The sequence below is a fragment of the Tachypleus tridentatus genome, chromosome 5 (assembly GCF_004210375.1).
Source record: "Tachypleus tridentatus isolate NWPU-2018 chromosome 5, ASM421037v1, whole genome shotgun sequence".
Classification (NCBI taxonomy): Eukaryota; Metazoa; Arthropoda; class Merostomata; order Xiphosura; family Limulidae; genus Tachypleus; species Tachypleus tridentatus.
In genome coordinates, this window is record NC_134829.1 from 28,279,798 (window position 1) to 28,293,837 (window position 14,040).

General features: G+C 34.8%; 1 protein-coding gene across 8 annotated transcripts in view; it reads right to left on the minus strand.

Moving 5' to 3' along the window:
- LOC143250810 (uncharacterized) overlaps positions 1-14,040 on the minus strand; it is a 222,342-nt gene that overhangs the window by 16,946 nt on the left and 191,356 nt on the right. For 7 of the 8 annotated variants that reach the window (XM_076501838.1, XM_076501835.1, XM_076501836.1 and 4 more), the window contains 4 exons: positions 12,022-12,488; positions 7,318-7,698; positions 4,798-4,932; positions 1,999-2,220 (listed from right to left, as the gene is read on the minus strand). In XM_076501838.1, coding sequence (XP_076357953.1) covers positions 1,999-2,220; positions 4,798-4,932; positions 7,318-7,698; positions 12,022-12,488 — 1,205 coding nt within the window. The remainder of the gene's footprint in view (positions 1-1,998; positions 2,221-4,797; positions 4,933-7,317; positions 7,699-12,021; positions 12,489-14,040) is intronic. The other variant, XM_076501840.1, reaches the window with a different exon arrangement.

The following is a 14,040-nucleotide window of genomic DNA, read 5'->3' on the forward strand; positions in this document are numbered from 1 at the left end:
TAAAATTGAATTAAAATCTACAATTGGATCAAAGTTCAAAGTAAAACACAAAGTAGGAATGAGCAGGATGATGGCCAAGCCGACTTTCAGGTTGCATCATGTCAAACACAACCAAGTGTTTTAATGTTATTCTGCCCATTTCTACCTTGTTTTCTTACTTTTTGGTACTCCAATTCCTACTTCTTAATTTTTATATTTAAAAATGTTTTACATTTGCCTCGTGGTTGATTTTTGTTTTTGTTTTTTATACTAAGTCTAGAGAGTGACTAGGCTTCAGGCCTAATCTTCTATTAGCTTTTCTTGATGCTAAGTCTTGATAGTTACTGGGCTCTAGGCTTATCCTTCTCGTAGCCTTTCATAGAGCTATCTCTGGACGTTTTATTGCTCTTGCTAATGTATCTACTATGGCTTTTCTTCCATCTATCCAGGGTGGCTGCATTTTTTGGCTATATTAATTCCTAAGACATGCTTCACATATTCAGCATTATAGTTTTTAACTTTATTTTTAGAGTAATTTTCTTTTTGCTGGGACAAAGACTTTTCAGGTTGTTAACATAAGATTTTCTTTTTTCAGACATTTTGTTTCCTTGAAGACATATTTTTAAAAAAATCGTACTCTTTCAAGTACGACATTAGATGTCAATAGGAGACACTTAGTTTGCAAACACACAGGAGATTAATGTCTTAGACATTGACTGCTAAGATAGAATTACTTTTTCCAACACAGAACCCTAGAGTCAGATGTATAGAACTGAAAACTTTGCTTTCAAAGGTTAGATCATAGTTAGGACCTAGAATCAAATAATCTACGTTTCCTATGTGTTTTCTTTATTTTATCTAGTCAATACAGCTACAGTCTCATCACATAGAGTGTGTACATAAGCATTCGTGCCCTTGCAAATGATACGAGAGTGGATTGTTATTGGGTAATTCACAGAGTTTGCTCGTAATCATAGAATGTGGCAACTAGTGTATTATTAGTAGTTCATTAGAAGTATTGCAAATTCGTTATTGTTATTAAAAACAAAGTAACTGTCTGCTAAATATTCATGCTTATAATCGTCTTCGGTATTTATCTTTTTAATCAGTGAACAAAATATTAAGACTCGATGTCATTACTTCCGTTCTGAATAAGCAAGCACCAGTAAGCACCAATTCAAAGATGATTCTTAACTAGCTGCAGGTTATTTTACAGAAACCCTTTTCACAATTAGTTAGACTTTTGGTTATGAATATTTCTCCTTTGATGCTTCTTATTTATTAGACATTTTTTCTTTTTTCTGTGCGTCGCTAATTAAATAACAATATATGCGAAAGGAATAAACATATCCACGTCGTAAAGTACTGAATATCTAATGAATAAAAAAAAATTAATGAATAATAAGCAAATAAAAAATATATTTTCAGTTGAGAAAGTAAATTTTTATTAAGAAAATATCAACAAGATACTTAAATTTAATTAGTTATTTCTTGAACTGAATATCATTTCCAAAATGAATTCATTTCATTAGGTTTAACTCACATATTCCATAAGTTACATCTGCCGTTTTCATTAGTTACTAACGGACCAAATACATCGAGGAAATATGTTTTTCTATATAAGTGTTCGTTTGTTTGTTTGTTTTTGAATTTCACACAAAGCTACTCGAGAGCTATCTGTGCTAGCCGTCCCTAATTTAGTAGTGTAAGACTAGAGGGAAGGCAGCTAGTCATCACCACTCACCGCCAACTCTTGGGCTACTCTTTTGCCAACGAATAGTGGGATTAACCGTCACATTATAACGCCCCCACGGCTGAAAGGGCAAGCATGTTTGGCGTGACGGGGATGCGAACCCGCGACCCTCAGATTACGAGTCGCACGCCTTAACACGCTTGGCCATCACGGCCCATGAGTGTTCGTAGATCTTGTTATTAATATGTGATTTCACCCGTTTTTCCGTTTCTTAAACAACAACAACGAATTTATGTCAACTTATTCCAGATATCTCATGCTCTTACCTTCATACCAGACGTGACAGCGACAGAAGAAAGTGTTATTTACGACCGAACAATCACCATGTTTACTACAGGGGTTGGGGTTACATGGACTCACGGCCTGTTCGCAGTTGTCACCCGTAAACTCCTTGGTACAGCTACATTTGTAACTATCTTCAGTAACACTACATGTTCCGTAATTTCTACAAGGGTTCAAGCTACACCAGGAAAGGTGGCAAAATAAACCTATAGAACAAATTAAACAAAGAAAAGTTCTTATGTCTTTTTTTTTTTTTAGCGTAACAGTCTGTTTGTTTAACTGGATTCTATACTTTCTATTAGGAAGTTTTAATAGAGCCATTTCGGAAATTATTCATTGAATTATTCGAATATGAAAAGTCAGACACATAAGTTAATTACAAGGTAATATTTGAAGGGAAAACAAAAATACTCGGTGGAGATATTTAGGTAAGATTTATCCATTCTGATAATTTGAATTAATTTATGTGTGTTTTTATAATTAGACGAACTTTGCCCAGAATTGAATTGCTTAATAAATCTAGTGAACTGTAGATAGTTAAAGAAATATTAGTTTAAATTAATGCAGTGATCAATTTTGTCTTAACTTAATTCAACTAAAACTGGCTGAGCCAAGTGAGGCGTTACTATAGGGTGTTCGGAAAGTCACTGTGCGCTTATTTATTTAGTAACAGACAAATCTGCACAGAGACTTTCCGAACACCTTGTAGAATTAAAATAAAAACCTCACACCTAATTTTTGAATTAATATGATTGAGAGTGTAATTTTTCTTATTGCAAAGCCACATCGAGCTATCTGCTGTGTTCATTGAGGGGAGTCGATCCCCTGATTTTAGCGTTGTAAATCCGAAAACTCACCGTTGTTCCACAGGGTAACCATATAATTGAGATGACCTTCTGATTCGTCATATAACCATAATGTATAAATGTAACTTCTACTGTCAAAATGTTTAAAGTAAATCTCAGTAACTAATTTAGACATCTGATATTATCAATAGATTTAGATCAAAGTTGTTGTTGTTTAAATACAACACAAAAAACTTTTAAATAACTCAACAAGACAAGGAAAACGTTGAGATGCTTACAAACAGTTTGAGCACTAAGCTTCAATTAGAGGAAAATATTAAAAATCAGCACTTCAGATTGAACCGATTTCCCCACCATAAAATTAAATTAATTACTCAGAAAAATTTGCATATATATATAGAGTTTGATCGTTTGCTTCGAAAAATGCAATGAAACTCCCAACATTCAGTCAGTCACTGAACGATCTAAGACTGAAACTCACAACATTCAGTCAGTCACTGAACGATCTAAGATTGAAACTCACAACATTCAGTCAGTCACTGAACGATCTAAGATTGAAACTCACAACACTCAATCAATCACTGAATGATCTAAGATAATGAAAGTCGTTAAATCTATAAGAACAAAACATCAATTTTTTTGCTCTTTTTCACGGTTTTATTTTTCTCTTTCGATTACAATCTAACGTTTTTGAACAATCACTCTATGTAGCTTCGACAGCAACCCCATTGTCTCTGCTTTGACAATATTCGAATTTCGAGAAAATATCACACATTTCAAACGTTGCAATTACAACTGATCAAGACTAGGATATAAATAACTTTCAGAAATCTTTTCAGTGAATACTGAAAAGTTGAGCACTGAATACACTAAGATCTTGATATAAGAGGAAGAAGAGGCAAACCGAGTAATATAAAAGTTGTATTATTTGAAAGACAATTTTAAAACTTGTTTTGTTTGCCAGGTACTCTGACGATCAAAACGGCCACTAATTTCTGTATGATCGATTCCCGATTTTAACTTAGAATAAAAGTTATGAAAAGAAGGCATGGTAGTACATTATACTTTAAACGTACTTGATGTTTTAACTTAAACTCTCACCCGAAGTGACATTTATTTAAAAAAAATCTTGCAGTTGGGACATTGATCTTCAAAAACTGGACCTAAACCATGAGTTGTAACAGTTACAAGTTCTTGTTAACAGATAAAAATAAAGCATAATCCACAAAAGTTTCTTGACAAAATCAGCCCCACTGAGTGAATTTATATTTGTTCTTGAAGTACAAAGCTTCACAACGGCCTATGTACACTGTGACCACTGCGGAGATCGAACTCCGAGTTTTAGGATTACAATACTTCAAGCTTACTACTGGGTCACCGGTGGTGGGGACGCCATGTGAAAGAGAATCTCACATGTCTGATAATTGATGTACTAAACGTTACCTCAACTGACAAACCGATCCCTTTTCGTTTAGAAGGTAAGTGTTGGCAATTAAAGAAACAGAGAGAACAATTAGGTTGTTTAAAGTTTGTTCATTGTATATAAAAATTGTTCATTGGTTAACTTCTTTTCTATAATGAGGATGATGGTGAGAGGTTGGTTATAAAGTCTCAAACACGGTTCAGCTTCTGAGCAGCCTGTAATAAACATAAGCAGTATTCGTAAGTTCTGCTTTTACACAGGTCAAGATAATTCCCATCGCTGTCTGATGAGGACTTTTTCTTTCTGGCCAGGTGTCTCACAATATGACGACAAATTTATATTCAAATGTGTACTGCCATATCTAAGCTATAACCCCTTTTCTAAGCCGAAAGTAAGATTTTATTTTATAATCACTTTGTGTAACTAATAATATTGAAAAAAAAAAAAGGTCTGAAAAACATCTTGTTTTCTAACAGTACTGGATAACTCTTAATTAGTAGTAATTATTTTTTACATTAAATTAAGGTAACGGCTACAACAAAACGACTGCTTACCGGTAAATTGGCCAGTACAATGACACTTAAACTGTCCTTCAAGCACTTTTACACAAGATCCGCCATTTTGGCAGAAACACCCATCTAACGAACGTGAAGAATTCAGTCTCAGTGATTTGTTAAGGATGTTTGAATCTGAAAACAAAACAATTTATACAAATAAACTTTTCTACAACAGCGATGATTTTATTATTATCATTTGATTTCGTACCATTAAGAGTTAAGACTTTCTTTGCTTAGATTTGTTGTTTTTTGAATTTCGCGCAAAGCTACACGAGGGCTATCTGTCCTAGCCGTCCATAATTTAGCAATGTAAGGCAGCTAGTCATCACCACCCACTGCCAACTCTTGGGCTACTCGTTTACCAACGAATAGTGGGATTGACCTTCACAGTATAACGCTCCCACGGCTTAGAGGGCGAGCACGTTTGGGGCGACGGGGATTCGAACCCGCCACCCTCAGATTACGAGTAAGTACCCTAACCATCTGGACATGCCGAACCTTGATTACATTTTAAAACTGAAACTATAGTTACCGTCTTACCCAGTTAATTAATAAATCATTAAAAATACGAGACTACGGTTAATAATTACGATATATTAACTGTTTGCTTTGGTACCTTTAATCTATATGGAACTAGCGTTATTGTTTCGTTTGAAAACTGATAATTATTTATTAATATTTATTTCTCCAACTTCAGTTTGTACAAACACAACAATTTTCAAACTCTTCCTTTTCTTTAATTATCAAATGATAATTAGATGCAAAAGCTTCAACATTTGTACAAAACACGAACACCATAAAAGGAAACATTTATTAAACATTTAGGGATACTCACAGTTCTATCAATAATAAGATAGAGGTACAAAACAAACAATATAGGCCCAGCATGGCCAGGTGGTTAAGGCACTCGACTTGTAATGCGAGGGTCGCGGGTTAGAATCCCCGTTACACTAAACATGCTTGCCCTTTGAGCCGTGGGGACGTTATAATATACGGTCAATCCCACTATTTGTTGGTAAAAGTGTTGGCAGTGAGAGGTAATGGCTAGCTACCTTCCCTCTAGTCTTACACTGCTAGATGTTTGAAATTACACTAGAAATATATACACGTAGAAGTAAATAGTTTGAATAAGTTAAGTTTAAATCTAGTGACGACTGTATATTATTTAAGGACTACAGGAGAGTTTTATGTATAATGTTTTCTTTTACAATAAGTTCAGTATCATGTTTGGTCTCTGAGAGATTTTTAAAGTTAGAGACATCAAATGTCCTGTTTCTTTGTTGTGTAGATAACGGAGTTAGGAAGGTTTGTAACATTTCTTAAAGTTTTTATAGATATGTCCATGTGTTGACATGCTAGTACTTTAATGTGACGTTTGGTTTCACCAATCTATGAGGCCTTGCAATCTTCGCATATGTACAAGTAGACGAGATGTGAACACTGAACAGCCCGAAAGAATTTTTTTTTAGTCTTAAATTTGGTTTCATAACGACTTTCAGGTCAATTTGGAGATAGTAAGGTATTAACTATGTTTTTAACTGTTTCGTAATAATGAAGCTCTGTCTTCCAAGATATGGCAAGCAAGTGAAAAAAGGAAGTTTGGGTACAGTAGGTATTTTAGTTGGTTTTATAAATAATTTAATTAGTAAAAGGATTTGTTTTCCCAACAAATATTTAGGGTAACCGTTTCTAAAAAGAATGTTTTCCATGGAAATAATTTCTGTGAAAGGCTAGAAAGGATTGGGGCAGGTTTGTAGGTTCTGTTTATTAGACAGAGAATAAGATAGTGTTTGGAAGAATATAGTACAAAACTTTCAAATTGTCAAAACTATCAGAAATTATATTACACTTACTATCCCCAAATGTACCTGAAAGTTATTATGAAACCGAATTTCAGACTAAAATTGTTTCTGCTACAAAGATTGTTTGCTGACTGCTCGTTGTTTATGTCTCATCTACTTATATACGTGTTGAGACTGTAATGCCTCCTATTGGTAAAACCAAACGTCCCCTTAAAGAAAGGAAGATCAGAAACCCTCCGAACTCCGCTGTTAACATAATAACATTAAGGTAAACGTGATGTTACTTCATAATAAATGTTTTATGTCATAAGATGTCAACTGTGATTTTATAAACACTATCTTACTAGTTAGAATGTGTGTGTGTTTTCATATAACAAAGCCACATGAGGCTATCTGCTGAGTCCACCGAGGGGAATCGAACCCCTGATTTTAGCGTTGTAAATCCGTAGACTTACTGCTGTACTAACGGAGGACTAATAGTTAGAAGACAACGAAGGAACAACGGACATCGTTAGCGTCGACAGCAGTTTTGAAACTATAGGAACTTCTCTTTTGACCTATTTTGACACCTATAAATCCTAAAAGCAATAACACGGATCACAAAATAAACGCAGTTTAAATTGCTCAAACTGAATCGCTTTCGTGATGACGTCATAATCCATAAATTATGAAAATGAATACATTATTCTCAAAATAAAGTAAAAGAAGCTTTTACCTAATATAACTTTGTAGTCAATAGTAAAAGGACTCCATTGTGTGGTGTTGTTGGTCGTCCAAAAGTCCAGATGAATGGAATTAAAAACTGACTGGAATTGAAATTTACTGGACGTCTCCAGAGCGTTGCTTTCATAGCAAAGCGTCCACACAGAGTCACGTTCTTTATATAAATCACGCACAGTAAGGAAATTTCTGTCACAATTTCCTTCACTCCACAAGGTTTTGGGAAAGTAAAGAATTAAATAGGCGCCTAAGATGGTCACTATTTGTTGCGTGTAGTTAATGCCCTCTGGTGGACTGTGTGGATAGTTTATACTTCGTAAAAGTCCGTTCCAATTGCTACTGATGTTTAACACTGTCTTCACCTGGTGGCCGTTCCCTAATAGGAATATTTTTAATAAGTTAGAGCTAAATAAACAACATTACATTATTAGGCTTAGAAAGCAAAGTAATGTATTTTTCTACCACATAACTTATGAAAATAAAAACAAACATTAGCAGTATACAAAGTACTTCAATCAAACGAATCTCCTTTTTGTGTTACAGGTATACTTGGAATTTAATAATTTTCATATTCAAGCCCCTATTGGCCGTAGTGATATTTAATAATTAAACTTAGAGTTTACTGTATTTTTATAGAGTCGAGGAGGAATGAATATTTGATGTCCATTTCTTAAAATGTATTTTATATTCAAATGAATCGATTTCCTGGTTAGTAGTGTATCAATATTTCACAGAAAGATCCATTTATGTTAGTCAAACCTTACAACCTCGCCTGCCATTACTTTATTAACTGAGCTTTGAAGGAAACAGTACTAGACCTCTGAAAGATATGTTAGCAACAAGACATTACTCAACCATATAACTACTGACAGTATTGTTTTATTTTGGCATGCCCATAGGAAACGCCCATACTGAAACTAACCAGACGTTATGCCATACACAACTTATATGAACAGATATGACTTCTTCAAATGTGGCATCAACCATTAAAGACCACCATCATAGAGGGTCAAGGGTAAACATAAAAATGACATCACCTGTGGGGCCGAGACAAATTCTGCACCCAAACTGAGTGAATTCGAGAAGACCCAACACAAAATTTCTGATTACATAATGTGCAAGATGCATGCACCACCATAATGTGAGGGATATCCAAGATGTTTGCGCCCATAGGAGGGCACCCAACTTTAAAATTTGCATAGCGACGTTGATGACCCTTTGAAGTCCTTAACTAATATAGCTATGCTCCCAACTACAATATATGAAAGATTTGGAGGCAGCCATTATACCGACTAATTAAACGCTAAGTTTCATAAGTAGCTGAAAGCTACATCCAACCATGGGGCCCGACATGACTAATTGATTAGGACCCTCGACTGGTAATCTGAGAGTCGCAGGTTCGAGTCCCTCCCAAACATGCTCGTCCTTTCAACCGTGGGAGCGTTATAAACTGTCGATCAATCCCACTATTCGTTGGTAATATAGTAGCCTAAGAGTTGGCGGTGGATAATGATGACTAGCTGCTTCCCCTAACTCACTTTTATCTCATTAATTTTAGTCCATTCTCTGTTTGAAATATGAACTTTATCAGACAAGTATTACTTTTTGTTAAACTTATACTGTTAGTTTTTGATTTACGCGTATTCGTTTTACGTGTTTTTGGATTAATCCGATCGATGAAATAACACCATTTTCGAATTTGGATTAACGCGATTTTCGAGCGTTTGTGCATTGCGTGTGCTTGAAGATGCTTTACTACGATAACGCGACGCACGATAGTTGAAGTGACGTTACAATGACAATAACATTACGGTTATACGTGCAGTAGTCTGATGGTTGCAGGGTCCGTTTGGTCATTCAACGAAGTCATTAAAATTAATTTATCATGCTTCACACTGGAGTTGATGTCTTCGGTTGATATATTATGTTGACTATGTGAACATAGGCGGCACTCCTGCAGTATACTAAGGCTTTATTTATGATATTTTCACTGAGATTACACGCATCTTGTATACTCTCTGGGAAATGTGATTTACGCGACCAATTCCTGGAACGCAACTATCGCGTAAATCAAGAACAACCTGTATTATGAAATATAAATTACATGTACATACATGCCACTGTAATTAATACTTCAGCTGATAAATGGAGCTAAAGAAAATCAATCACATCTGTATAAAACCGTTATTTTCTGTAGACAATCATTATATACAACTGTTGCTCGTGCTTGTGATCCTTCATTTTTTATTTTTGTTTTCTGTGTCATTTATAATAAATTCTAAAGACAAGTTATTTATCTGGATATAACAATCGGCTCGGCTTTAAATTAGCTACAATAGTCCAGTTTCTATATTTTGAGAATGTAATGTAAAAGAAAAATTTGGTGGTCATTAGGTTTGATAAACTAATTGCATTAAATTCATTAAAGATGGATTTGGTTTGAGATGTTGTTTAGCAAAAAACTATACGATGGGCTATCTGTGCTTTACCAAGCTAGGGTATCGAAAGGCGAATTTCAGCGTTGTAGTTAGTTTATTGGGGAAATTATCTACAACAACAATAATTTAAGTGTTTTTAATTTTGTAGCGTCTAACAAAACAGTTATTTATGCAACTTTGATGAAACAAGCACTTTTCTTAGAATATAATTTTTGATTATTTTTATAAAACAAAAAACATAATAAATAGTTCAACTATAAAATATGAGCCCAATCTGATGATTATTTGTTTTTATGAAACTTGTCTCTTTGTGTAAGATAAAGCTTCCAATAAGCCTTTCCAACTCTTGAACTTCCGACTAGAAGGATTGACTACCAAATTATAATGCCCTCATGACTGAAATGACAAGCATGTTTGGCGCCGACTTTCACTCCGAGAAACGCAAGTTGCGAATCGAGCGCCCTAACCACGAGGTCATGCCAAGCTATTGTACAAACCTAGCAAATGATGGAATATTTTTAATGGTAACTCCTTTACCCTCTTTTCATTTCGCGAGAGAAACGCTCTGTTAAAATGATTTGTTTAGTGCTTATTTCACGTCTGTAGGTTAGATTATTTTTATGAGTTTATATTTCTCATCAGAAATCCTCACCTAGTCTGAAACGCAAAAGTACAAGAATATCTTTATTACGTATCGTAAATTTAATTTAAGTGATTATTGCTTTTAATTACTGCTCTCGCCATACATACTCTATTAAAGCACAAACAACAAATCTGCTAAGTAATCCCCTCTAGTACTGGAATTCTTCTCTCTGAAAATACTAAACAGAGACTTGGGTACGTAAGAGTAAAAAAAAAATTTTTTACGCAAATCAGAATGTCGTGTGGCAATCACAACAAATAACATAAAAGTGGAACAGGTTGTATCAGAACTACATTTTGATATTGTTTAGTCTTTTGTAGATAGTGTGAAAATTTATCGCAAAATATTCATACATTCAGATCATAAGGAAGTGTTCAGATTGGAAGTTTAGAATATCCAATTGATGTTTTTAACCACAATAAAGAACAAAGGGATATAGACCAACTTGGATGGAAAGCCAACTAAAAAGCGACCTGCAACAAGTCACTGTGTCTTGTAACACGTAGGGAATCCATGAAAAAAAAAACAGTATGGCTGGAACGCCTCATCAGGTCCATGCGAAAATCGTTCTAATATAACACACTTAAATTCTGTAGTACGTTTCTCGACAGTGAAAAAATACAGAGCACAAGGTACGTGTGTGTGATATATCCTTTTATCTCCGTGTGTATATATATATACACATTACATATCTTTTGCACAAAATATTCATTTGAATATCTAATAAATCAAACATTCGATTTATGTTTCAGGAAAGTAGTTCGGAGAAACCGTGTTAGCATAAGCAATAAATAAAAAATGAATAACTTAAATAATGGAGTCAGTGACTGGAATACTAATTCTAAGATACAAAACTATAGGTTCATAGCCTAGGCTGACTTAAAAATGTGAACCAATATATTTTCTCAGCCAATCTTACTATAATATTATTTTGTCGCTACTGATTTATATAACTTTCGTAAATAACACTCGTCTTGCGAATATATTTAAAAAAAAAATATTTGTTTGTTCGTTGAATTTCGTGCAAAACTACTCGAGGGCCACCTATTCTGGTCATCTTTATATTAGGAGTGATAGACTAGAGAGAGAGATCAATTTCTCAAAATCATACACCGCCAACTCTTGGACTACTCTTTTACCAACAAATAATGTAATTGAACGTAACATATAACGCCCTCACGGCTGAAAGGATGAGCATGTTCGGTGACGGAATTCGAACTCACGTTCAGTAGGCTGCAATTCGAGCACCCTAACAACATGGCCAAACCAGGCTACTAATGATGAAAACCCTTGACCCGCTATAAACAAAGTTTAGCTAAAATCCTACCAGTTGGCTAACAAAGAATGAAACGTTCATGGGTATTAGCAGTATTTTTATATTCCTTCTTACTTTTTAATCCGAAGTTATAAATGCTATTCACTGTTTATTCTGCCTACTTAACCTCATCTTGTAATGTTTTGAATGAAAGTTGATTCTGTGCGTACAGTAAGATAAAATCAACCAGTTAACTGCAGTTCGAAACCAATAAGCTGCGAACATTTTCTCAGTTGTGGGGGAGAATTATTACTTAAGTTTTTACTTCACTACTTAATAAACAGCTCGGTTTTTGTAACTTACAAGTTTCCACGGTAGCGTTAAACCCCCTTCCTCCATGTTTGTTGGTGAATAACTCCACTGTTAAGCTTTTATCATACGATAAGACCTGATAGCCTGGAGGTATGGTGCTGCTGTTTCCACACAGATTTAAAGATCTCCGCAACCGCCCCGATTCCAAGGTAACTTTCAAATAATCTATCCTGCAGCGACCATCTGCTTCTGAAGAACCAACATCAAAGTCGTAAAATGTCAAAATTATTGCACGTTTTGGACTCCGAAACTTAGCAACACAATGAAGATTTGGTAGGTAACCTCCAGGGTAGTTAAGACTAGTGTAGGTTGTTTTGTGCGTGACGCTTATCTGCTGTACTTTCATACAAACATTAACGTCAATCGCTTTCCAGGTAGCCTGAAACCCAGTGCTCGTGGTGGAGAAATCAGAGTGAAATGTAAGGTACACTGTGTTATTGTCCGAGTAGAAAAAAAACCTGAAATAATAAAAAAAGTACAATAAGTAAGCATAGATATATATTCGTGAAAATAATTCATTAGCATTAAGAGACTGTGAAGATATTAGCTATTTTTCAATATTATACAAAAATCTTTTTTTTTTTTTTGAATTTCGCGCAAAGCTACACGAGGGCTATCTGTGCTAGCTGTCCCTAATTTAGCAGTGTAAAACTAGCGAGAAGGCAGCTAGTCATCAACACCCACCACCAACTGTTGGGCTACTCTTTTATTAACGAAGAGTGGGCTTAATCGTCACATTATAACGCCTCCACTGCTGACAGGACGAGCATGTTTGGTGTGACGGGGATTCGAACCCGCGACCCTCGGATTACGAGTCGAGTGCCTTAACCACCTGGCCATGCCGTGCCCCATAGACAGGATAGATTATTTTCCACTGGCAGGAAACTTAAAGTAAATTCACCAGAGTGTGCTGTGGTTGAAGAAAATGTTCAGTTTCAGTAATCTAAGGATCGTTCATTAGCTGTTTCCAAACATTGATTCTGAGTAAGACCGAAAGGAAAATAAAACAAAGATAAAACTTTGTTCTTGAAGCGAAGCCCATATATTATTTAGAATCAAAAACACTATTTTGTTTAAATAAAAAATTTTCTATTTTATAAAATTTGGCGCAAAGATATTTAAAAAATGGCTGTCCGAATTTTGAACTGACAAGAAAGGTAGCTAGTTAGCAACACCCACCACTTACTCTTGTCTGACCAAATAGTGAGATTTTACCGTAACTCTTATAATAACGACCTCCACAACCACAAAATGTGGAGAACGTGTTTCGTGGTTATTTGACGAGAACCATAAACCTTTGATGCTACAGTTCGGACGCGCTTTTAGGCTATGCTCGTTCCAAAAACAAAACAGAGGTGTTTGATAATTTACATTTTCAGCCACATAAAAGGTGCTCAGTTTTTATTAGCTTCATTTTATCAGTGATCACTTATATTTTACACAGTACTAAAAACTAAATGATTCTGATTAGACTGTTTGTGCCGTGTTTAAATTAAATGACACAAATATAATAGTTTCCTAACACTGAAAGACATGTATTTTTAAAAGTTTGAAAAATTTCATCTGCAACTTTAACATAATACTATGTGTTTAAAAAGTACAATTATTATTAAAAAATGAGCATTTTCGAGTGAGAATTACTTCTGAGTATTTACGCCCATGTCTTCAGAAATCCAGGAATACACCGCTAAAACGTAACCTAGCAACAGACTTAGGAAGTGTAGCTAAACAAGAAGCTATGGAAGTGTAACTTAGCAAGATATTTAAGAAATACCAAAAATTAAAGTGCAGTATAATAGGAAAAAAGCTGCAGACAGTTTAATAGTAAATAAATAGGTTTATTTTATAAGTGTCGACCAGCCCTTTACAGACGTTAAGGTTCTGTTTCTACTCACTAATTTACTACTTTTTACATCAATGCCTTTGAAACTATGATAATGGAAATGACTTACTCGGTACTATTCATGCGCCGTGTTTTGCAGATTATATAATTATGCAAATAAATATTCC